The 26456-nt window shown below is 41.4% G+C and overlaps 1 protein-coding gene across 1 annotated transcript in view; it reads left to right on the top strand.

Annotated features, from left to right (window-relative positions):
* sez6l (seizure related 6 homolog (mouse)-like) overlaps positions 1-26456 on the top strand; it is a 108232-nt gene that overhangs the window by 32014 nt on the left and 49762 nt on the right. Inside the window, exons 2-3 of the mRNA XM_080869478.1 lie at positions 18099-18545; positions 23031-23170. Coding sequence (XP_080725604.1) covers positions 18099-18545; positions 23031-23170 — 587 coding nt within the window. The remainder of the gene's footprint in view (positions 1-18098; positions 18546-23030; positions 23171-26456) is intronic.

The following is a 26456-nucleotide window of genomic DNA, read 5'->3' as shown; positions in this document are numbered from 1 at the left end:
ACTGTTATTTATGAGTGTACTTGTCATGGTCCTTCAGTCCTCCTGTGCATCTCTGTCATTTCTCTTTTCCTTTCTTCATTTTGGTTTTTTCTCTCTCTCCCTCTCATCATGAATGTGTGGTGTGTTTGTGTCTAACCATGCCTTATTTTGCAGGGGAGGGATCCTTCTGGGATCTCTGCCGTCCTCCAGCGTACACCTAACGCAATTAAGCCCACTTGTTTGTCATCGGCTAATCAGCTGGCTTCTACTTATACTGACAGCAAACCTTCAGTTTTCGCCTGAGCGTAAAACAATCCTCAGATGAAGAGATGAATTGATGTTTTTCTGGTGCTGTAACACCAGCTGGAAAACAAGCTGATCGTCAAGGGTGAAAAATGTGAGTTTCACATTGACTCAGTTTCCTACCTAGGCTACATTGTAGAGAAGGGGTTGATCAGAGCTGACCCAGTGAAGATCAAGGTGGCAGAAAAGGCCCTTTCTCCTTTCGAGGATCTCATCATTTCTGCACCCATCCTCATCCAGCTCGTTACCACCCAACAGTTAATCATGGAAGTAGACGCTTCTGATTTCGCGGTTTGAAGACATCTTATTCCTCTGCAAAGAAGGCAAAATGCACCCTTGTGCCTTTTCTCTTATTACGTAATACAACTATGATGTGGTGAGCAGAAGTGCTGGCAGTCAAGATGGACTTAGAGGAGTGATGCTGCTGGCTTGAGCTGAGTGGATCCATTAATTAATTTGGACTGACCACAAAAACCTTGCATACCTGAAGCGGCCAAGTGACTGAATTCAAGACGAGCCAGGTGGGCCCTCTTCTTTGCTTGTTTGAATTTTGTAAACACTTACCAACCTGGCTCCTGGAATGTCAAACCAGATGCCTTATCCTGACAATTTTCAACTGCTGACACTACTGTGGAGGAGATTACCATTCTGCCACCGTCCTGCATCATTGGTTCTGTCCTGAGAAATCGAGTCATTGGTCCGAAATGCCCAGCGGGACGAAACCTACCCAGGTAACAGTCCTGAGTCATCCACTTGAGACATACGGTGGTTATGAACAAAATTATGCTCAGACTTCAGTTGCAAACATCCTAATAAGCCCAGTGAGCGCCAGGAGGCTCCTTCTTGGATCTGTCCTCCTCCAGCGCACACGTGAAACAATCAAGCCAACCTTTTCATGATCTGTTAATCATCTGACTTCTATTTATAGTGAGAGCAAACCTTCAGTCTTCAACTGAGCATTGAACAAACTGTGGTAGTGAAACTTCTTCTGATCTGTAAGTCTGCTTCCCTGTTGTTTCTCTGATTACTTGCCTGTCTTCTAGTCTGCACAGAAGCCCCAGCATGTATCTCTGGAGGAGAGGAAATTGTGTGCAAGAGATTTATGGAGAAGAGACTGTTCCTGCGCCAAGAGTGATCAGACACATTGGATTTTCACGATCAGACAAACTTGCTTTGTTGACCTTTGTGTAAATAGAGATTGTGGATCTTCCCTTGATCACTGTAAACATACTCACTGAATCTGATCTTCTAAGTCTTGCGTTCAAGTCTGGCCTGCACATTGGTTATGACAATACTAATCCCTCTTTTAATTTAAAAGAAAACTAGAAACCCTTCAGTGTTGGGTAAACTATTCTAATGATGTGATGAGCACACTCATGCCATTCATTTGATTATGTTTATATTATTTGCACAGAGAGCTAAAGAAATTGACTTGGATTCATCAACCATAAGAACATAAAAGGTGATGGCGGGTCAGTTGGTGTTTTGAATGCACAGTCATAGGTGCGGCCAGGTATAATATTGATTCCAAAGTATTTTAGCACAATTTACTTTATTTCTTGAGAGGACACCACCCACTCTGATTTCATTAGTGGTAAATATTGGTAAACTAGGAGATATTAGTAAAGCCAGAATCAAATACCAGCTATTGTCTTTAACTAACTTGTGAATGTGTGAAGAGCAGAGATTCTGGCAGGAACTTTGCCATCCCAGCCATGGCGGCAATCCCACCTTACTAGGTTTAAAGTGTTTAATCTGCTGAGTGGTTATTTTCTTGCCCCAGCAATGTCCTCTAACCTTTTCTGCTCAGTGTTCAGAGGGTAATGCACTGCTGCTCAGTTGCTGTTACTATTTGTTGTTGCTTTTCTAAAGATAGTATTGATACTGCAGTTCCAGCAGTTTTGGTGGAAAGCAAGCAGGGTAATTATTTCCTGCATTTTGACTGAAGGTGCTGATCACTGAAATGTGCTGCTCTAGTTGCTTGGAGTGGGATAAAAATTTGCAAACGCATTTGATAACGATTTAAATGAAATGTAAAGGTCTTAAAATAAGACCTTATTTCGATTAAATCAGTGAGTTTTAGTCTGTGCAGTGAGTAAGAAGTCTCTTGGCTGACAATCTCTTCAGACAGCTCAAGACAGCCCCATCAAATAATAGCTGTCAAATAGTAAATGTCACAGCACATTTCCCTCAAACAAACCTCAAAAAATGCTACAAGTCTGCCAGCCATCATCATGTTTACTGGGTAACAACAGTAACACAACCTGTGCTTTAATGGTCAGGTCTGGTTTTTGTTATTTGCCCAGTGACCGAATGAAATGAATTAAGTTGCAGAGTAGCTATGGAAGCTGTCGGCACATTACTTGAGAATATGACAGGAAATTAATTATATTATATCTTCAGCAGACTTTGAGTTTTAAACCAAACTCAAGGATACATGTTGAGCTTCTCATGATTCTGTTTAGGAGCGTTTCCATTTGCTCTGTCTGTAAAGGACAGTGTTGGGAAGGTTACTCTTAAAGTGTATCCCACTACAGATTACAGAATACATGCCCCAAAATGTATTTTGTAATGTATTCCGTTACGTTAGTCAATGAGAGTAACGTATTCTGAATACTTTGGATTACTTATATTATCATACTTTTTATAACTACATGAATGTACTATTGCTGTGTGATTTATTACTTTTACTGAAGGTTATTCGCCATACCAATACCAACTAGATTTTTAAATCTTAATATAAAATGAGTAACAGTAGGGTGGACATTAGGTAAGGCTGCACTTTTAGCAGCGATCTTGTATACAAAACTATTCCGCGGGTATATGAAACAGGTCTGCGGCTCAGAACCGTAAAGACATAACCGTAAAGTGACCTCTGGCTAAAACATCAGGTTCTGTGTCGGGCTTGTAGCAGAAAACTAGCTTTACTTTGTTCTCTGGGTCAACTTTGCTAGCTAGAGACAGAGAGAGGTGAGAGACAGAGAGAGGCATTGAAAGGCTGCTCCAACTGAACTTATTGTTTCGGAGGAAAACACAAACACAGTGTACAGTCGAGTCTTAATAGCTTACTTACAACTGGGCTCGTCAGGCACTCTTTTTGGTTGCAGAGGTTATTATTATATTTACATGCTTCCAGCTCCCGTTTCTTCTCGGTGACAACTCGTACTTTGTGACTCCCTCCTTTTTTCTCCCTCCCTCGCTTACAGACACATAACGGGAATGGCAGTCCATTCTCCCTGCAGCACGGACTACACTGCCCATGAGGCTACATTCTTTAGGGCTATGCCTGTAACACTCTGCCTATTGCCTTCATATCAATAAATTTTTTTGAATAATTTTTTAAAAATATTTCTTCACGTCATTAAGTAGAGGTGACATGGGCCGCGAGATTGAGACACATACATTAGAGCCTCTTAATGCGTGTTTTGTTTGGGTTTCCACCAAAAATAGAGAGAGCATAGCCTAATGGAACAGGAAAATACCACTGTGTAATCCATTCATTTCAACAAAGTAACTGTATTCTGAATACCACCTTTTTAAACGGTAACTGTAACGGAATACAGTTACTCATATTTTGTATTTTAAATACGTAACGGCGGTACATGTATTTCGTTATTCCCCAACACTGGTAAAGGAACATGTCTTTCTCATTAGAAATCATTGCTTACATAGTTCAAAGTCAGATGATGCCACTCTTCCCAGAAAGAGGGTAACTGGAATGAGTAGAACAACAAAATAAAGGTTTGAAGCATTCACTGGAGGACAGTTAAGGACAAAGCAACAGTCATCCATGGCCCAAACACTTCCTAGAAAAGTCTATCCACACTATAAAGCTAACTTAACAACACATGGTGTTCAGGTAACAAATTGCTTTACTGATATTTTACCACAATTCTGTTTTCTGCTTTTATTTTCTTTTAATCATATCATAAATGTGATTTAGAAACACACTCTCACAGACCATTATAGTGCATTTCCATTGTGATTGTATGGCAGCTCTTATTTTGCCATGCAGCCCAGTCACACCAAAAAGATCTGTTGTTAGGCTTGTTTCCTTTATTTGTCTCAGTGTGGTATTTAATCTGTTTTTCATCTCAAGCTGTGAAGACAAGTCAGACAGAAGGTACACAGTCTCTTCACTCAAAATATACATCCAGTAATTCTTACTTTCCCCACTTAGAGACTCATTTATTCTATGCTGTAACATTTCCCATTGATTCTAGTGTGTTGTTTCATATTTTGCAGGGTCAAGCGCATATCAAAGATGTTCTATGAATTCATGCCTTCTTTTTTAAGGTCTTTGTTTGAAGAACAAACCAAATGGAGTGTTCACGTTTGTTTAAGAAGGAAAGAAGGGCTGGACTTAACTTTTTTGAAGGTGTTTCTCCTTTCATTCAATAGGTTTCTGAAGAAGTATACTGTAAAATCTAATTAGTTCCCAGAACTCAAAAAAACGAAGGAAACTCATTGCCTCAAAAAAATTGAGTAAAGCTTAGCTAAAAATGACTAAATTAGGACAACTTATTTATTTTGAGTACTCTGTACAAGCCCATTTGCTCCCAGAACTCAAAAAAATTGGATCAAGTTTACTTAAGATGACCAAGTTAGGGCAACTTATTAATTTCGAGTACACCGTACAACCTCATTAGTTCCTAGAACTCAAAAAAACTAAGGAAACTCGTTGCCTCAAAAAAGCAAAGTAAGTAAGTAAAGCTTACTTAAGATGACTGTTAGGACAACTTGTTCATTGCAAGTCTGCAGTATTAAGAATAACTTGATATTTCTGACTGTACAATACTAATTGTTTACCTACTGACAAACATTTCAAGTTCAACTAAATGAAAAAACAATTTGTGGTACCATGAATGAAAGAAATCTCCGTCCCGGGTTTCTCCGTGGATCGGGTTTCCTCCGAGGGGTGGGCACCTATAAGCAGAGTTTTGTCTTTACCCTATAAGATTCAAAATTATTCAAAGTAACACTCAGGTATGCCGTTCAGCAGGTTAGTTACAGCGCCGGGAGTAGCTTGGGAGAACAAGGAAACACAGACTGCTTCAGGTTGCTTTCCCAAAATCAACTCAAAGGTTTATTCATCATACAACAGTTTATATAGAGGAAAAAGGTTCGTGTGTCAGCAGATTCTCAGTTCAAACCGGTACAGACCAAATAAGGAAGCGTCTTCCTGCCCTCTGAGCAAAGAAGTATCCTTTGTGTAGTTTATCAGTTCAGCTACAATTTATGATTATCCCAGCAAAATACACTCCTAGACATAGAATACAGAGTTCTTTCATTAGTGAATTCTGAAACAAACCACCTGGCCTTTAACAAGCTCTTTTCTAGGAGATAAAGACGGGAGGATGGGAATAAGGAAGTGATCTCTGTGGTATTTTTGACCTTGGTACCAGCCTGTGATTCTTACACATTAATTCTTGGGTCACAGAGAAAGAGAAAAACAACTAGTAAATGGGCCTTATTGAGTAACAGTTTTCCTGTATAATATCACTATAAAACAATATCCTGTAAATGCTACCATGGTATCAAAATATCACAACAATGAATATGATAAAAAATAATTAACAACACTTTTTGTAATGATGTTAAAATCAGCCCAACTTTTATTTTCAAATGCAAAAAAGTATAACAGCCAACATACTGGACACTGTTCTCTTGAACAACAAACAAACTCGCGAGTTGAGAGCAAAGAGAGGTGAAACCATCTCATTTGTGCCTTCATATTGTATGAAGTATCAGACTGAACTGTTGTGTTGTTCAATCATTTGTCAGACTGTGTTGTTCAGTTCAGTCATCTTACGATTTTAATATATTACCACTAAATTTATTAACTGATCATTGGTTGGTATAGCACCACTCTATTAAAAAGCTAATTCTCCAGGCTGCAGGACAACAGGTTAACTGGTGTCTGTCAGCAGTGGATGAACTCAGAATTTTGTAGCCAGTGTCAAGTTTTCCAGTTTTAACAGTAATGAGAGATGTGGGCATGTTTGTGAGTGTAAGCTGGTCTTCATTGTGTGTGTGTGTGTGTGTGTGTGTGTGTGTGTGTGTGTGTGTGTGTGTGTTAGTAGGCGGGTAATGCATTCTGTTTTATTTTCATCTTTTTTCACTTTTGTTGCGATGCTTAGGTACCTTTCTCAACCTCCGCTTCAAGTCAGTCGGCCTCAGGTTTTCGTTTTTCCTTAACCCGATTTTCATGCGTCCCCACACTAAAAACAGTTTCATTGATCCTCCATGTTCTCTTCTCCCTCCTTGTTATATTGTTCCTCCTTCCCACCACTGCTGTCTGTCTCTCCCACATCCTGCAGCAGTTCATAGTTGTGTGCATTATCAGCAGTCATGTGGGCAGTTTTTCTTCAACTTTGTCTTGTTTTTCTCAGTTCCTTCCATTGAAACTTTTACTCCATGTGTGGCAAATCTAAAATTCCAGCTCCATTCACACACAGTGATATTGCGGGTGAACCTTCCAATTCCCATCTTGTGATTGGGAGAGCATGTCACCATCCATGATGGTGTTTGTATATGCTGCTGGTCTCCCAACCCTTTATTGACTAAGTATCATACAGGCCGCCTGGACCTATTTGGTAATTTTGTCTGTAAAAGGGCCAGAAATTAAGTGAATGTTTTTGCCTGTTTTTTTCAGAATAACCTCAGCTTTCAATATCATTTTACATTATTGTATTGTTAATACAATGGAACAATAGTCTAAAGTAAAAAAAACAAACAAAAAATTGACTTGTAGTTAAGATTTATAGTTAAGTGGAAGCTGATATTCAACATGAACAAAATGTAACACAACATCAACTTGCTCTGGAACTGTATTTTGTCATTAGAGAGAGGTTAGTTGTCCTTGAAGCTTGTTTTTCAGGATAAGACGTACATGGAGGTGAAGCTGTGAAATATTCTGTCAGGGTAGGTGTGGAAAACAGCACGGCTCCTTTTGGAGAAGGCAGTGGATTTATTTACAGTGCGGTAAAGGTGCAACAGTTCAATATATATGTATATAAAGTGATGGGTGCCCAGGTGTGGTCTCCTCCTTCTCCTCTTAGCAGTGCTCGTGACCGTGAAGTGAAAACACACGTAGTGACTCCTTCCAAAACAGTAATCCCAAGTGGCTGTCCAGCTCCTGTGATCTCTCTCCGTTTCCCTGCTAGTGGCAAACACACGCAGAGTAATTAAACAATCCTCAGCTCAACGTAAACTGCCACAAAAAAACGTCTGCGCTGCTCTACCGTGCTTCACACAATGATCCAGTGCTGACTGAAGCTTGATCGCCCTGTTAAGAAGGCAGCGCTGGAGATTGCGGATAATTGGCTACAGCTGGCCGGCTCCGATCTGCAACAGGTGCGGCCAGCCTCAGTGTGGGAACACTCTCGGGAATGCTCGTCACCGCTCGGAGGTAAACAATCCCTTTACGAGAGAGAGAGTGGAAGAGAGGGGGAGGGAGCAACACGCACACAATAACACACGGGCAGGCAGCCTGGCGAGGGCTGTCGGACCATGACAGTACCCTCCCTTTAACGGGAGCCTCCCGGCGACCGACCAAACTTGTCTGGGTGCTGCCTGCGGAATTCTCTCACCATATTGTCATCAAGAATAGCGGATCGCGGCACCCAGCAACGCTCTTCCAGACCATACCCCTCCCAGTCCACCAAATATTGGAAGTCCCTACCGCGTCGCCTAGGGTCCATAATCAGAATCCAGAATCAGAATCAGAATGGGTTTATTGCCAGATGTTGAGGTTTACAACATTAGGAATTTGCTGCGGTGCTTCAGTGCAAACAATAGTGTTATGGAATATGCAGGTGCGCCGTCAATAATCCGGGCAGGTGGTGGGGACCCAGCAGGTGGGCACAACGGGCTGGTCTGGACTGGTTTCACCTGAGAAACACGAAACACATTATGAATCCGCATATTGCGGGGCAGAGACAACTTCAACATCACTGGATTGAGGACCGAATGAACAGGGAAAGGCCCAATGAAGTGGGGGCCCAGCTTTTTGGACTCAGTCCGAAGGGGAATGTACCTGGTTGAGAGCCATACCTTCTGGCCAACCCGGTAAGCGGGCGCTGGGGTGCGGCGACGGTCTGCCAAGCTCTTGTTCCGTTCCGCCGTCCTAAGCAAGGCCGCCCTAGTTGCCTTCCAGGCGCGCCGACATCGACGAATATGATGTTGGACAGATGGTATGGCAAGCTCACCCTCCATGATGGACAGGAGCGGAGGTAGGTAACCTAGGGAGGCTTCAAAAGGTGACACACCCGTTGCAGTCGACGTACTGGCGTTGTGGGCATATTCAATCCAGGCCAACTGCTCGCTCCAAGTGGACTGGTTAGATGAGACGACACAGGCATGGCCTCCAGTTCTTGATTCGCCCTCTCTGCTTGGCCATTCGTCTGATGATGAAAGCCAGAAGACAAACTGACCCGGGCCCCCAGTACAGCACAAAACTCCTTCCATACCCAGGAAGTGAACTGGGGCCCTCGGTCCGACACAATGTCCTGGGGAATGCCATGTAAACGGAAAACATGCTGGGCGAGGAGTTTAGTAGTTTCCAAGGCAGATGGGAGTTTAGCCAGGGCCACAAAATGGGCTGCCTTGGAAAAGCAGTCAACAATGGTAAGTATAACAGTATTACCTGAAGATGGTGGAAACCCGGTGACAAAGTCCACCGGTAGAGACCATGGACGGCTGGCGACAGCAACTGGCCGTAACTGACCCGAGAGTGGAGAGCTATGAACTTTGTTCTGAGCGCAGATGGTACACGCAGTAACATACTCTTGGACGTCTTTCACCAGAGCAGGCCACCAGAACAAGCATCATAAGAACTTGATGGTACGGTTCTTATCTGGGTGGCAGGAGAACTTAGCTGTGTGTACCCAATGAGTGACCTTGCCACGGACAGCTGTGGGAACATACTGTCGGCCCACTGGGCCCGAACTGGGACCAGGTTCCAGTTTCCTCCCTGATCAACTTCTCAATCTCCTACGTCACCGCACCCACCACACAGCTGGCCGGGATGATAGTCCTCACCTCCTCCTCCTCCCCCTCCCCAATGGGAGCAAACTGGCGCGAGAGGGCATCTGGCTTGGTGTTACGCGACCCTGGCCTGTAAGTGATGACAAGATCAAAACGAGTAAAAAACAAGGCCCACCTGGCTTGCTGGGCGTTGAGGCGTTTGGCTGTCTGCAGGTACGACAGATTCTTATTGTCCGTCCAGACCAGCACCGGATGCACACTCCCCTCCAGCCAGTGGCGCCATTCTTCCAAGGCCAACATGTAAAGGAATATGCAGGGAAACAAGCGGGACCCCCAATCTCCTGGCTAAAGTCTCATCCATAAAGCTTTGTTCCGCGCCTAAATCCACTAGTGCATTGCAGGAATGAGTTATGGACTGAAAGATAAGTTTGGCGGGGCAGCTGAGGTGGGGTAACACATCTCCCGTCGCACCCATCAGTAACCCCACCGCTACTGACGGGCCAAGTCATACAGTTTTATTAGTATTATTTATTCAGCCTGGCAGTTTCTTCTTTCTTTCCAGACATAGTAAAACTCTAAATATAAACGTGAACATTAACATGAACCCGAGAAAACCAAGACTTGAGAAAACATTGATTCCAGGAACATGATGCGAGGAAGACAGACGACCCGACAATGAATAAAGGGAGAAAGAGGACTTAAATATACAGAAGGGTAATGAGGGAAGTAGAAACACATGGGGAACACAGCTGACACAAATGAACATGATGCCGCTCAGGAAGCAAAACTAATCACACTGAACATTGAACACAAGACTGTCAAAATAAAACAGGAAACGTAGAGGGACGTAAGATGGGACACGCAAGCTTGACAGAAGGGTCGAGGGAAAGCAGATATGAGAGACAGAGAGAGGGAGCAAGGGAGAACGAGAGGGAGGAAGCACGAGAGAGAGAAAGAGGAGGAAGCATGAGAGAGAGATTTACAAAAAGACAATAAACTTAAAGCTGGTTCAAATGACACAGAACCATGGCACAGTAAACAAAAGTGTTTCTTCCCATGTTTAAAAATTAATTATTAGCTACATTTTTGTGACAGATATAGTAGATAAATCTTTAATATATTTTTTTTATATTTATTGAATGGTAAACTAAAAAGTACCTTGAAACAATTCTTTCAGCCATTATTGTTCATGTGTGAGTGTGTGGCCCCTAAAGTTAATGATAGCTGAGAGAGAATTACTGAAGTTTTGTTTCATGAAATGCACTCTGTTTTATGAAATGCACTCTCTTCATAAACAACTCAGCAGATCAAGTTGATGCCAAAGAGCTCAATTTTGGTTTCGTCTGACCACAGCACAGAATCATTTAGATATTCACTGGCAAACTTGAGATGGGCCTGTACATAGGGATGGGTATCGTTTAGGTTTTATCCGATACCGGTGCCAAACCGGTACTTTTGAAACGGTGCCGGTGCTTAAACGGTGCTCAAACCGGTGCTTAAAGAATGGAGAACACAAAATTGGTCCAAAAACCTCTCATGTTCAGCTGTTTTTTTGTAAAAGGAAAACAATGTTAGCCTTTTCTGCAGCTATGGGGCATATATGGTATCACTCTTGGCTGGAAGCAGTGCTTAAACAATGGAAAAAACACAAACTTTGTCCAAAAACCTCTCATGTTTAACTGTTTTCCACTTTTTCTTTGGTCATTTTAGCCTTTTTGGCCAGGGTGAAGGGAGTATCTGCCATCAAACAAGAAGACAGCCGCATGTAGCTACGACGGTGTTTGCTAGTTCACCTTACATGCATTAATGTAATAACGTGGTTAGCCTACTCAACGTGAATTACACACGAACAACATTAAGCTACTCACGCAGAGAATAACGGCGGCTGCTGCTGCCATCATCATCCGTCATCATTTCTGCTACACTGGCAGGGCTAGGGGCCAGGACTCTATTCTTTGGGTTTTTGGGGGATGTTGCTCCGGGTCCGATAATTGGCAACCCACCCGCAGTAGATGTGCACGGTGTGAGGTATCGCAGCAAGCTATCAAATACGGCGCATTTCTCGACTTTAAAAAAAAAAAACGCTATGCGTCGCCAGGTGTTTCATCGGATTTGAGGTGTTACCTCCTTTGACAATATCACAGTATCAGCTTAAAGCACTTGTTGCTGCTGAGTTTGCATCTTTTGCTGTGAAGTACAGCCAGACTTTTGACTGCTTCGCCTTGGGCATTTTTAATCTGTAGCTCTGCTCTAAAAGAACGTACGTACCTGGACCCGCCTACTATCCTCGGAAACGTAAAATGATTGGCTAGAATCTAAAGTGTATCACAGCTCAGGAAAAAAAAAGCACCGAAATAAAGCACTGAAATGTGCGCTGCTTTTCGGCCTGGTTACTACTGTTTATGTCAGAACCGGTGCCATCGTGGCACCGGATACCGGTACCCATCCCTACCTGTACATTTGTCTTCTTGAGCAGGGGACTTTATAGACAGTGTGTTACCAATTGTATTCCCTTATCGTAAGAGGACTGGTAGCTCCCCTTACGATAAGGGTTCAGATCGCGCGAACAGGTGTGAAATGTGTGTGTTTAGTTAGTTAGTTTGTTTGCTTGTTTTAATCAATTTTAAATCATGCTTTTTATTTGTTTTTGTTTCTAATGTCTCTGTAAAGCACTTTGAATCACCTTGTTGTTGAATTGTGCTATACAAATAAATTTGCCTTGCCTTGCCTTGTGGCTGTGGTCCCATCTGCCTTCAGGTCATTAACAGGTTCCTCCCATGTAGTTTTATTTTGATATACCGATGTCTTCATGACCAGTTACACCATATCACGAAAAATCTTGCATGGAGCTCTGGACCAAGAACAGTTGATGTTCATTTTACATTTCTTCTATTTCCAAATGATTCCGCCAACAGTTGTCACCTTTTCACCATGCTTATTACTGATGGTCTTATAACCCATTCTAGTCTTGTGCTGTCTCTTGTCTCCAATGTCCTTTGACATCTTTGACCTTTGATCTCCCCTTTGGTCTTATCCATGGTGATAGAAAACATGGAATGGAAAAATTATTCTATGGACAGGTGTCCTTTATGCACATAATCAGTTGAATTCAGGAGTATCTGAAATGTATTAATTGGCTATAATATGTGTGCCACATGGGCACACCGCCAATCTGTGGGAACCACAATTTTGGCTGTGTTGAAGTAGATCAAATATGTATCTTAATCTATCATTTTTTCTGTATCTTTGATCTCTCTCCATTAAAATAAAATTATCATAAAATTAGAGACTATTAATTTCTCTGTAATGAGCAAACTTACAAATGCAGTGGAAGATCAAATAATTACTTCCTGCACAGTAAACACACCCTGCAGACCATCCACTAAACTGGAGTAGAACCACCAGAAATCTAGTGCATGATAGACCCAGCAGGAAGGTCAAAATGAGCTGCCGAAATGGCAGTCATGTCCAAATGATAGAACCAAAAGAAAGTGTGTAGTGATGAACAATCAGGTGCAAGTAAAATATCAATCAGAGAATTCAGATCTGCTGCTGTAATCTAGTGAGATTCCAATTCCATTATTGATATAACTTACATATTCGATTCCTTATTGATTCCCTTATTGATTCTCAATGGCTCCACTTTGAGAGTCATCTCTAAACAGCATATCAAACATATTACATTCATGCAAAATAATTACATGCTTAGTGGTCAAATGTTTGTGCATGTTGGAGGTATTTCCCCTCTTTGTTATGATCAGTGTCATAACTCCAAAAAACTAAAGTAAAAAAGTTATTACACATATTACACAAAAAAATTCTTAAAATTAATGCAGTACATTACTTAATTACACCCAGGAGAAAGACAATTATTATACTACTCATTACGTTATTTGCATGTTACTGATTATCTGATACACACTGCCTCATAATTACCAATTAACAATATAAACCTACAGGCTACAGCCCTACACACCAACACAAATCCCTATCCTAGTGAGGACACAAGTGATCTTTCTCTTAGTATTTGGGTCTGGACACGAAGCTGAAAACACAAATCAAAGATGAAAACCAGCACAAAGAGACTTTAAAGTGATCACCAAAACGATTCTACTTTAGAAATATGAACAGGTAGAAACGGAGGCTGCAACCTGACTGTTCATCAGTTTGTTACCTGTTGAGCTGGAGCAGCGGGTGGCTTCACCACAAATGATGGCTTACTTTATTACAGTGCTGGACTACACACCACTATTTTCCTCCTCTGACACACAAACTGAAATCAGTTGATCATAGCGAGAGGGTAAGAACCAGTAAGTGAGATCGATAGGCAGGCAGACTAACGATTCCAAGGTATTGGACTACTGGGATTCTCATCCCTATTGAGGACATAGATCAACTGGTAAATCGAGAGCTTTGCTTTTACACTCAGCTCCCTTCACCAAAACGGGCTGGTGCAGGGTCCACATTACTCCAGCAACAACACCAATCTGTCTGCCTATCTCCCTCTCCCTTCACTCGTGAATGAGACCAAGAGATACTTAAATTCCTCCACTTGAGGCAGTAAATTCCTCCCACTTGGACGAAATGAGGAGGCTGAGGAGTGTGATCCCTCTATAGTTGGAGCACACCCTGCAGTCTCCACTCCAGTGTGCCAATCAATGAGGTATTGCCCCTGATCGCCACTCAACATTGCAGAGGCATGTCAACCAAGACAGTCCTAAAACATCCAGAGCCTTCAGAAACTCAGGGTGAACCTCATCCACCCCAGGGGCCCTGCCACCAAGGAATTGTTTCACTGCCTCACCCCCAGGTATAGACCCCAGTCCCCAGACTCTGCTTCCTCTATAGAACATGTGTCAGTGGGTGGGATTAAGGAGGTCCTCAAAGTATTTGTTCAGTTGAAGTCAGTAGCACTCCACTCACACTATACACAGTGCATGTAGAGCACCGCTTTCCCCTCCTGACTCACATGATGGTTTGCCAGAATCTCTTCGAGGCAGTCCTAAAGTCTTTTTCCACGGCCTCTCCGAACTCCTACCACACCTGAGTTTTTGCATTAGCCACTGCCCCAGCCGCATTCCCTTTGGCCTGTCATTACCTATCAGCTACCTCTGGAGTCCCGCAGGCTAATCAAGCCCAACAGGAGACCATCTTTAACCTAATGGTTCTAACTTAACCTTCACCTCTGGGATCTACCATCTAGTTCGGGGGTTACCACCACGACAGGCATCAACCATCTCTCTGCCCCAGTTCAGTGCAGCATGAAAACTGCAGCGGAAGTGCTGAACATGTTCCATTTGGACCTATAAGATGACAGAGTCCCCAGGTGGAGCCCCTTTAAGCACCCCGAGAAGACTAGGTACTCTGAACTGATGTTTGGCACTTAGGCGCAGACAACAGTCAGGACCTGTTCTCTGACCCAAAGGCACAGGGGAAAACCCCAATGCACAGACAGCAATCTGAGGGGATACTAAAATACCCACTTCAACCTGCCGTCTGTCACTGAGGGCAGTCACCAGACTTAGACAGAGCCCAGCCCCTCTCCAGGAAACTAGTTCCAGAACCCAAGCCGCCCAACTGTATCTAGCTGGTACCTCTTGACCTCATGCACTACCTCAGGCTCCTTCCCCACCAGAGAGGTGACGTTCCATGTCCCAGTCACTAGTAGTGATGGGTCGTTCGCGAACGAAATGGCTCTTAGAGCCGACTCTTTGACGTGAACGACGCGAGCCGGCTCCTTATCGCGAGCCGTCACGTATTTTGGGGGTTTTTTTGTTTTTTTTTCTCTCACTCTCTCTCTCTCTCTCTCTCTCTCTCTCGCACTTTTTTTCCGCTTCACTTCGCACCTGAGCCTCGTGCTTTACGCTGGGCAGAGGGGGGAGGGGCGGTAGTTACACTCAGTAGCACAGGAACAGAGCCAGAGGGAGAGAGAGAGAGCCAGGGACAACAGCGTCACATTAGAAAGGTATAGTAATCATCCACAACTATTTTCGGTTGCAGATGATAAAGGATTCAGAAAGTTTATTCATGCGGGTCCATATGACAGAGAATGTGCATCTTCTTTTTGTTTTCATATTATAATTTATATTTAATTGTGTTGTGGTTTGCAGTGTTTTGTGTTGTTTTCACTTTAAATTTGTAAAAGGAAACAGATGAAAATTTAAATAGTTAAAAGTTGAAATGTGAATAGTTGATTTTTGTATTATATGATTTATTTATTACATTTTATGTGGAGTGAAAAAATAAAAGTATATTTACAGTGGCCCCTACAGACAAAGCACATACAAACTTCAAATCACGTACGAACTCTGAAGCATGTACAAACTCCAAAACACGTAAAAACACGTACAAACTCCAAAACACGTAAAAACTCCAAAACACGTACAAAAGACAACAGAAGTGCTCCAGGATGCTGGGCGCAGTGTTGAGCCTTTGTTATCTTGTGGCTACACAAGCCAGCAAGTACCAACAACCAGATTTGGTGTGTGGTAGTAACAGGTAAATGAACTTTTTTTTAAATTATTTGAATATATATGAGTGCCTGTGTATAAATACACAAAGAATACACACATGCTTTCAAGTGTGTAATTTAAGTGATCTAGTAGCTCTGCTTTGGAAGTTCAGTTCATGCTAGAAATGTGTTTTGGAGTTTGTACGTGTTTTGTCTCTAGGGGCCACCGCATATATTTATATATAAACATATACAAATAAAACCACTTTTTTTACGTTAGTAATTCCTTTTGTGCATAATTTTACATTATTGTTAATAATAAATTAATTAAAGCAACAAAACAACCTAAAGCGCCGGTTCGGTGAGTCGAACCGAAAGAGCCGGATCTCTAAAAAGAGCCGGAAATCCCATCACTAGTCACTAGTGTTGGTAGCCGGGGATTGGGCCACCAGGCTCTCCACCCCTGGCAGCCGCCCAGCACACACTGCACCCGTCCCCAACGGCGCCTCCTCCTCCCCAATTAATAGGAAAAGATTGAACCTATTTCTATGGGTCTGTGGTGTTTAAAAACTGCTGGATGAAGCTTGTTATTTTTTGTCACTGCATCATTAAGTGAATTACAGCTTCTGATGGGACTTGACAGGTTGAGCTCCTGTGGTGGTTCAAAATTATATCTAATAAATATGTCTATATTCTTCCTACAGGGATCCTGCAGTTGGTGAAAAGATGCATCTCTGGACATAATGATGATATTGATTATAAATTCTGAGATTATAAAGTGACAATACTTTGTCACTAACTAACTATAAGATTGTGAAAGGATGCAGAAAACCTAAGAAGGGATAGGTTAAAATTTAGGGGGTAACAGGTAATTTCCACTAATTTTTGACAACCCAGGTGACCCAGATCCAGGTATATACAGCAGTCTAATATGACTTAATCCAGAACGAAGTGATACTATTTTTGTATATGTTTGGCTTCTGGATCAGTATAATAAGCATAATTTTGTCTAAAAATATCACTTAAAGAACTTGAAAAAAACAAAACAAAAGCACACTAATACAGCAGATCTGTATCAGGAGCAAAAGTTTTCAGCATCTTTAGAAAACTAATGTTGCCTGCAAAGAATTCAGCTAAATGTCTGTGTACATGTTTACACATCTTTGTGAGGACAGAAAATTGGCATGCTACTATACTTGTGGGGATTAACAGTCACCTATGGGTACAAAATGCCCGTCCCCGCAAATTTCAAGGCATTTTTGAGGCTAAAAATGTGGTTTTAGTGTCAGGGTTACAATTAGGTTATGGTGAGGTTTAGGATAAAGGCATTCATTTTTGATGACGGCTAGAGAAAGCATTAAATCAGTAAGATGTCCTCAGTAAGATATGAATACGAGGTTGTGTGTGTGTGTATGAGTGCTTGTATTGACAACTACTGCTGTGTAGCTGCCTAAGTAATCACAAGCTGTGAAAGTTTAAATGAATTTCTTGATGATGGTGTGACAAGTTGAGCATAATGCAGGTACATCTAGAAAAAAAAAATTCTCTTACAAAAAGACTATTTATTTTCTGTCTCAAGATGGAAAACGGCAAAATGAGAAGAAAGCTCTCAGAGTGTTGACAACACAGAGAGGATATTTTCACTGATTTATTTCCTTGTGATAAAAATGAGAGCAGCTGTGCTCTCTTAGTTCTTCTCCTGCTTGAGGAGTATGTAAATGACTATAAATTATTAAATCATGTTGAGGCTGCATCATGAGCACTTTTTAGGCCGGACTGTATGGCTGCTTATTGAGGGTGACTGCAGAGTGTTAGTGGCAGGAACTGGAGGATGTAGGTGTAAATGCTGGTGTTTGCTGTTTTTGAACTAAGCTGCTGGAGATGGTATTTTAATCCTTCTCTCCTGTCATGCTTAACTGCCTTGTCTACTACAATGTATACATGTGTGTGTACTTGTTTAAACATCTTTGTGAGGACCCAAAATTGACATGCCTCTATACTACTCTAGGCTCAAAATATGGTTGTGGTTAGATTAGGGGTAAGGGTTAGGATGAGGCATTAATTTCTAATGGTTGGGATTAGGATAAGTGGCTAAGAAAAGCCTTATGTGAATTTGATGTCATCACTGAGATGTGAAAATGAGAGAGAGAGAGAGAGAGAGAGAGTGTACATGTGTGTATGTGTGCATGCTCATTATGTTGTGAATGCAACAGCTTAACTGGGACTAGCTGTGCCGACCAGATAACTCCACTCCTGATAAGACCAGCAGAACAGTGACAGAACCACCAAGAACCATACTCCCAACACTTTATAAAAAAATTTTCTCAACTGCTTTGCCAGTTCAAATGATTAATCCCCTATTTTCCATGCTTTTCAGATAAAGAAGTCTCCACAATAATGCCGTCTGCCAGGTCTCCAGTATTGCCATCAAGGAGCACAAAGCAAGGCAGCCCCAAAGAAAAAAACTCTAGTGCCGTGACTGGTGGTTTGCAACAATCAGTGCTGGCTCAAAGAGGACAACTGGTTTCCCAGAAAGGGGGCATCCTCCCTTCTGCTCTGCCACAGAACCTGCTCCCTCTTTTGGGCAGAGGACTTTCCATCAATCATACCCCGGAGCATCAAAGCAGAGGATTACCGAGGCGGGTAAAGTCCCCCGCATCAACTGCAGCATCAGGGCAAGGCAGCAGTCCAACTCAGCCAATTCCTACAGACGCACATTCTCGGATGCCTCACACAGAGAGGCACACCCCTGAGCAGGAGGCTGAGATCACCACTGTGAGCATGAGGCCAGACCTTGATGCAGAGATAGAATCAACTTCAGCAGGTATTTAAAAATAGTTACAACTTTGTTTAACTAAACGAAATATTTGTTAGGCTAGTTTTTTTTTTCAATAAAAAAAGACAGCGAGACACCAGATTTACTTTGCTGTAGTTATTCTTCCCGCTGTATCCTGGAAATTCCAAAAGCACCTCTAATGCATGAGCAAATCAGTTACAGGAAAGTACTTTTTGTCATGGTCCTGGGTCTGTAACCCAGTGTTTATTTGTACATTTTGATTCTGGTTTAAGTAATATTCTAAGATTTAGTGTTTATTAGACACAGCTTACGGCCATACCACCCTGAGCATGTCCGATCTCGTCTGATCTTGAAAGCTAAGCAAAATCGGGCATGGATAGTACTTGGATGGGAGATCGCCTGGGAATACCAGGTTCTGTAAGATTGGGGTGGCTGTGGCTCAGCTGGGAAAACAGGTCACAAAATAATTGGAAGGTTGGTTATTCAATCCCCTTCTGCTTCAGTCTGCATGCCAAGTACCCTTTGGACAAGATAATAACCCCATGTTGCGTGTGAATGTTAGAGAGAAAGAGCACAGAAATAAAGTGCTTGTGCAAATGGGTGAATTAGGCAAGTTGTCTAAAGCACTTAGAGTGCTCAGATAGAGTAGAAAAGCACTATATAATTCACTATTTGTTCTGGTTCTTTTCGTTGTTTTCTGCTTTGTGTTATATAATTTCTTGTCTTTCAGTTCTGTTTCCATGCCTCCCTTACTTTACTTTACTTTACTTGATTTATATAGCACTCTTCACATGATAAAAACCACAAAGTGCTTCACAATAACATAAAACAGATAAACATAAAACAGTACAATCAAACATACAGCACAAATCTAATTAAAAGCTAGTCTAAATAAATGAGTCTTAAGATGATGTTTAAATGCATAAATAAAATCCAGGCAATGTAGAGATGGAGGGAGAGAATCCCACTACCTGTGGGCCACCTCTCTAAAAGATCTATCACCTCTGGTTTTAAAACGTGTTCGGGGAGCTACCAACAGCCTTTGATTAGACGATCTCAGGCTGCAAGAGGGAGTGTGACGTTCTAAGAGATCAGAAATATAGGCAGGAGCGTCATGATTCAAAGCTTTAAAAGTCAGTACTAAGATCCCCTCCCCTATGTTCCACGTTCCATGTTTTTCAGCCTTGTCTTCATATTTGTTTAACTCTTGTCTCCGTGTTCAGTGTTCCCTTTTTGTCTCCCCAGTCAGTTATGTTCCCATGTCTGCTTCTTCCCAGTCTCAGTATCAAGCCCATGTGTCTTAGTCTTGGTCTCCTTGGTTTTCGTACTTCCTGTTTAATTTTGACATTCTCTCATTCTGTGTTCAGTTTTGCTTCTCCTGTCTGATCTGTTTCTCCTGTGTTCCCAACTGTTGCCCATCCTCTTGTTATCCTGTGTGTGTATTTAAGTACTCAGTCTTTCACTGCTCGTTGTCATGTTGTTCCGATTTGATGAGTATTTCCTTGTGTGCCATGTTTCCCTAATTTCCCATAACTTCCTGGTTAATTCCTAGTTGTTTGTAACTTAGTTCCCAGTTCCCAGATTCTGCATTCTTGTTTTTTTGCGTATTTTTGTTACAGCTAATAAAGCTGCCTACCTTAGTTTATCCGTTTCATGTCTGAGTCCTGCATTTGGGTCCTACCTCTGCCTGCAACACAGTGTACATGACAACTTTATCAAAGGCTTTAGTATGCTGCCATAATTAAGTCAAACAAATAGCAATCAAATGTTTTCATGTAAAATTTCTTTTTTTTTATGTTCCCCCAGGAAGTATCTTTTCGTGGTTCTCTACTTTGGACTAATCCAGCCTAGTATTAGCTCAAAAAGCAGCATACAGCAATGGTCAGAGGTTTATATCTACTAATCATATCATGAATATCATGATAATTTGGGGCATTTAATAAGTTGTTTGAAAGATTCTTTCTCTATACCAGAATAATTGTTCAACATACACATTAAATTACTTAAAAAACAAGATTCCGCTACACAAGTTTGAATTTAGTTTTTATTTTCTCTAATCTACACTGTAGGGCTGCTCAATTAATCGAATTTTAATCACGATTACGATCTGGGCTTTCAACGATCATTAAAAATGACTGAGCCGATTATTAGCCCCTCCCTAATTTATCCGCGACACCTTAAAGGCCGGTCCGTGAAAATATTGTCGGGCATAAACCGGTCCGTGGCGCAAAAAAGGTTGGAGACCGCTGATTAAGAGGACCCGAGGGAAGCTCGGAAAGCTAAGCAGAAGTTATTTGGAGAATGACTGCCGTTGGTTGAAAAGAGAGTTTAAAAAAAAAAACTTCAGTGGTGTTGCACACTATTTTATATTATTTTTTTTAAAGTCATTGTTAACCCTTTAAAGCCGGTCAGAGCAGCGCGCTCCGTTTTGCGTAACTATTTTTAAATCCCTGTAGAACCTGAACCGTGTAAGCTAGCGCAATAATTTGTTTTGCATATGAAACCGGAGGAGTTGTACTTACATCTGATGCCATCAGCTTGTCCTCGGTCACGGTTTTGTTCCACATATAGCTTTGCAAAAATTGCATAAAAAGCGCTTGCAGGAACAAAAACATAATATTCCAGAAACACGCTTTGCCGTTCCTATCAGCTGTTCGTAACACTTCCCACAGTGAAATGATGCACATGCTGTTTTCTTTGCAAATTTGCATCATAGGATTGTTTTTTGTTTTTCCTGCAGTATATAAAAATTGCTGTATCTCCAAAATAAAACTATGAAGACACTCAAAATAAATTTCCTGTTGTTGTAAACTAGTTTTTGCAACTTTATTGTATTTAAAGTTTTGAGGGATAAGCCTCTTAAATTTCTCCAAGTAGAAATATATGTAAACAAAACAAAAGCGATTTTCAATTTTTTTTGTAGTTTATTGCACTTTTTTGCAATTTATGTAATTACTATGGACTTAATGCATACATATTATTAAAATATGGGCTATAACAGTTGTATTGATGTTTAGCAACTTGAAATGCTCCCACAAATGGCACTACAGCATGTACAAAAAAAAAAAAAGCTCTGGTGGACTTGGTTCTATAGTAGGTCTTAAAGGGTTAAATAAATATCGTCAAATAATCGTGATCTCAATTTCAGTGAAAATAATCGTGATTATCATTTTTGCCATAATCGAGCAGCCCTACTACACAGGGTCAAAAGTTTATACATACAGGTTCAAATATATAAATACATTGACTTAAATCATTGAGTTGGGGTCTACAATGTATTTCACCTTGACAAAGCCAGGACTATTACCCTTTTTGCCAAGGTCTGGAAGAAACTGGTTAGGATATTAAGGAACAACCCAGGAACCACCAAGGCTCAAGCCTGCCATGAACTGGAAACTGCTGGAATACCAATGTCAATGTAGAGAGTGAAATGAGTTTTAAATTGCCACACACTAAGAGTGTGATGACCAGGAATGAAGCTCCTGCTTCAAAATCAATAACTTCAAGCTCACCTGATCCAGCACTAACTATATGCTTTAGCAAGAAGGAAAGTTTTAAGCCTAAACTTTAAAGTAGAGACAGTATCTGTCTGGCGAATCCAAATTAGAAGCTGGTTATACAGAAGAGGGGCTTGAAGCTGAAGGCTCTGTCTCCCATTCTACTTTTAAATACTCTAGGAACAACACGCTTTAGTCTGTCAGCAGCTACTGTTCATCTCCACTCTGCAAAAAATTTCTACCTCACATATTGTTGGTTTAACCAGTTTCATTTCTTTTAATTATAGCTGCCATATCAAAATTTTAAATAAAGAACTTGTATTTTAATACCTCAAGAATGTTTTGCTAAAACTACCTTTTCATAACCATTCATATTTTTCATGCGATGAAATATAACAACTTCTGAATTGGGCCTGTCATCAGATCAGAATTAATTCACCTGTGAAATTTAAAAAATGAGTTTGTGAAAAAAATCACCATTTGTATTCCAATCAGCTTCCGTACCCTGCTAACAAGTAGCAGGGTACTGATAAACTCAACTGAGATTTCTGCGCATATGCGCTTGTTTCTAAAGTGAATGTACAAAGATTATTATAAGCTTTTATTTTGATGTTAATTCAGCTTCATACAATTTATATTGTTGGTATTTTAATAACTGTCGATGTTTTTCTGTAAATATTATTCTGCAAAATAACAAAATTGTAGTTAATCAGTTAATTAGTCACATTATGCCTTTTAAACCAGGATATTTAATCAGTAACACCACAGGCCTTTTAAAATCTTTAGAGGAATAGAGAACATGATTATTTATATCAAGTCACAGCTTAAGAGTCTTCACTGCCCACTTTTTCTTCAGTGTAGCAGTTTAGATCCTTGTAACTTCCATCATTAATTATATGCAGTAGGGCTTCCAGTGACTTTCCAATCAGGCTCACAATAAACGGATTACAGGGCAGGATAGAACAAAAAATAAATAAAGGCCAATGCAATATAAATTCCTGTGTTTTCCCTCCAGCTGCATCCAGCTGCATGGTGATTTTTACTGATCCAGAAGGATACATTGACTCCTCTGATGACCCTCCTCTTCCAGACGGTACCTTCCTACGCTGTACCTACACTGTGACTGTGTACACTGGCTATGGAGTCGAGCTGCAGGTACACATCAGCAACATGTCAATGACATCACACACAGCCCAACTGCAGTTATAGCATAATGACTCTTTGCTGGGTTGCTGGTTATCTTACTGAACAGTATTTTGTAAAGGCATGCTGCTGTGTTTTGTAGTTGTGGCTTAACCCAAGTTAAACTCTGCCTCCTTGTAACAGCTAATGGTAATGCTGTTCATTTCTGTATGATCCTCAAATATTTTTATGCTTTTAAATGTGTTAAATGTTTTCTTTATATATTATGTCACTTCTTTAGTCCAGAACTCAAAGATGCTTTATGTTAGTATGCACAAAAGTTAGTGTCAGAGGCAGATAGGCAAAGACCCAGGGGACCCCAACCAAACACTGCATCCAAAAGAGCTGAAAATCTGAGGCCATATGTCCCAATGGCAACCATGCCCTGGGGGACGAGGGAGGCCCTGGACGGAGCTCCAACAGCCAATGGTGGGGGAGTCGAGGGACCAGAGGCAGTGGCCAACCGACCCTGCCGGTGACAGACCACAGACCCTGAGAACCACCCGTACCCTGGCGGAACCCCCACGACATGATGTAGAAGCCCAAGCCAGCCCAGACCGCAACTCCCAAGAGAGCAGGCCAGCAAGCACACAAAAAATGCCCACTCAGGCACTCCAGAAAGACCAGGCGCTGAGGGGGTTGGGGCTGGGGTGAGGGGAGCTTGGAAAGCCCCAGAGGCTCAAACCAGATATCCCAATGTGGTGAGGGGAGGAAGACAGGACAAAAGACATGCTGTGGGAGAGAGTCACAGATTAATAATAAATAATGATTCAAGGCAGAGAGGTGTAAAAACACATACTGAGTGAGAAAGGTGACTGAAGAAGAAGTACATCATGGGAATCCCCCAGCAGCCTAGACCTATTGCAACATAACTAAGGGAGGATTCACTGCTAACTATATGCTTTGCAAGAAGGACAGTTTTAAGCCTAAAGTTAAAAGTAGATACCTGTAGAGATCTGTCTCCCAAATCCACCCCTGGATCCAGCCTCTCATCTTAATATAAGATGGGGCCTGATTGTTCAAGACCTTGTATGTGAGGAGCAGGATTTTGAATTCAATTTTGGATTTAACGGGGAGCCAATGAAGGAAACCCAATATAGAAGAAATATGTTCTCTTTATAGTCTATGTCAGTACTCTTGCTGCAGCATTTTGGACTGGCTGGCTATTTGTCACACGGTTTTTAGGGAAACGCCTTTTCAGGAGTTTTTAGGACATCCTGATAATATCGAATTACAGTAGTCCAGCCTAAAAGTAATAAATGCTTGAACTAGTTTTTCAGTGTCACTCTGACACTTTTCCAACTTTATCTTCAAGGATGGATAAAGTTGGGTGTCATCTGCATAACACTGAAAATGTATGCTATGCCTTCTGTTGAGACTGCCTAACGGAAGCAAGTATAATGTAAACATAACTGGTCCAAACATGGAACCCTGTAGAACTCCATAATTAACCTTAGTGTGTGAAGAGGACTCTGCATTTACATGAGTCTATTAGATAGATATGATTCAAAGCACTGCAGTGCAGTACCTGTAATACCTACAGCATGCTGTAATTGCTCTAATAGAATATTATGGCCAACAGTATTGAACTCTGCACTGACGTCTCGCAGGACAAGCACAGAGATGAGTCTAATGCAGGGGTCGGCAACCTTTTTGATGATGAGTGCCGTCTAAAATTTCCTCAGAAGTCAATGTGCCATATGATTGCATTAGCAATAAATTTAATAACGCTCTATATGAACAGTTACACACTATATAGAAGAACTTTACAGAATTATATTTGTTCGCAGATGTTGGCAGCTATCAGCGAATAGTTATCAGCTATTTTGAAACAAAAAAAGACACTTTTTATCCATAACAGCAAATGAACTGTACAACAAAAATGCAAATGCTATTTATGGTCTCCTCACAACAATGAAAACAAACGCTGTTGTGACAGTGATGTACACTGTCTTGTTGGTATATGTATGATTTCTATACATTTTACATCAGATGAAAACTTTGGTTGTACGATTCAGATATTTATTAAAAGCTAGACATTTTAAATGAGAATAAGAAAGAAAAGTATATCTTTGTGTCCCCCTTTCCCTGTTAATGCCCTACCTGGCCCCCTGGCAAAACTTTGCCAGACCCGCCCCTGCACAGTTACCAGCTGTCAGCTACAAAGGATCATGGTGTTATTTGTCTCTCAGAAACAGTTCATAACTTCCCTTCAACTCATTCATGTCACCTAAAAGGTAAACCTGTTTCTCCATCACCTGTTCAGCTCTGATGATTCAGTAAGGACATCTCCTCGTTTCATCTTCATGTTTCCCTCTCACCACATAACCAAACCGATATCATGACCAGCAGCTTTTACGACTGTGGCTCCAGCAAACATCAGCTGATACTAGAACTTAATATTAAATAAATTCTAACAACAGCTGATCAGTCTTAAATATATTGCTGTTGTTTAGCGTGACATCCGCTGGTTTCCTCTTTCTGGCGGAAAGTGAGCAATAAACAAGCAAGAGAGAAAAGCCGATCAGCTGATCATTGATCAGTTTCATGATTAAAGTAGCAACAGGAGAGGGAGCGGGAGAGAGAATGAGAGAAGAGGCAGCTGACAGCGTAAAGACACAGAATAAATCCAGCTTGTGTCTTTTTCCATTGTAGATGAAGTCCGGGACAAACTGCGTTCCTTTTCAGCTCAATATCAGTCTGCTATCAGTCTGCCCCAGGACAGCTGTGGCTACAACTGTAGCTTGCCTCCACCAGTGTGTAAATGTGAGAGTGAATGAATAGTGGAATTGTAAAGCTCTTTGAGGGTCTCGAAAAGCGCTATATAAATGCAATCCATTATCATTATTATTATTAATATGAAACGCGTAATATTTTCTCTGAATACGAGACGATTACGTTTTTTACGGGACGGTTGGCAACTAAGCTTACTAACTAACCTTATGAATAAAATAAAGTTCACTATCAGTAACATCATAGCACCCACCCAGCTGTTTAGAAACTCCGTCATGCTAGCTAGTACGCCTCATCCACCTGCTGGCCTCTGTGGAAGCTCCGCAATAGCCACCACCAAACAACTGAGTTATTTTTACACATCGGCCAGCATCTGGCCAATCCACCACCTCTCATTGTTTATACCATTACAAAAACAACAACAACAGCAACAAAAACCATTGGCCGGTAAAAACAAAAAATCACCATAGCTGGACGACCATAGCCAGTCCAGCTATGGGCGTGCCATCAGTTAACCCTTCACATG

This window comes from Rhamphochromis sp. 'chilingali' (genome assembly GCF_963969265.1).
Source record: "Rhamphochromis sp. 'chilingali' genome assembly, chromosome: 2".
NCBI lineage: Eukaryota > Metazoa > Chordata > Actinopteri > Cichliformes > Cichlidae > Rhamphochromis > Rhamphochromis sp. 'chilingali'.
The sequence above is the reverse complement of the archived record's forward strand: the minus strand, read 5'-3'. Positions and strand labels throughout refer to the sequence as shown.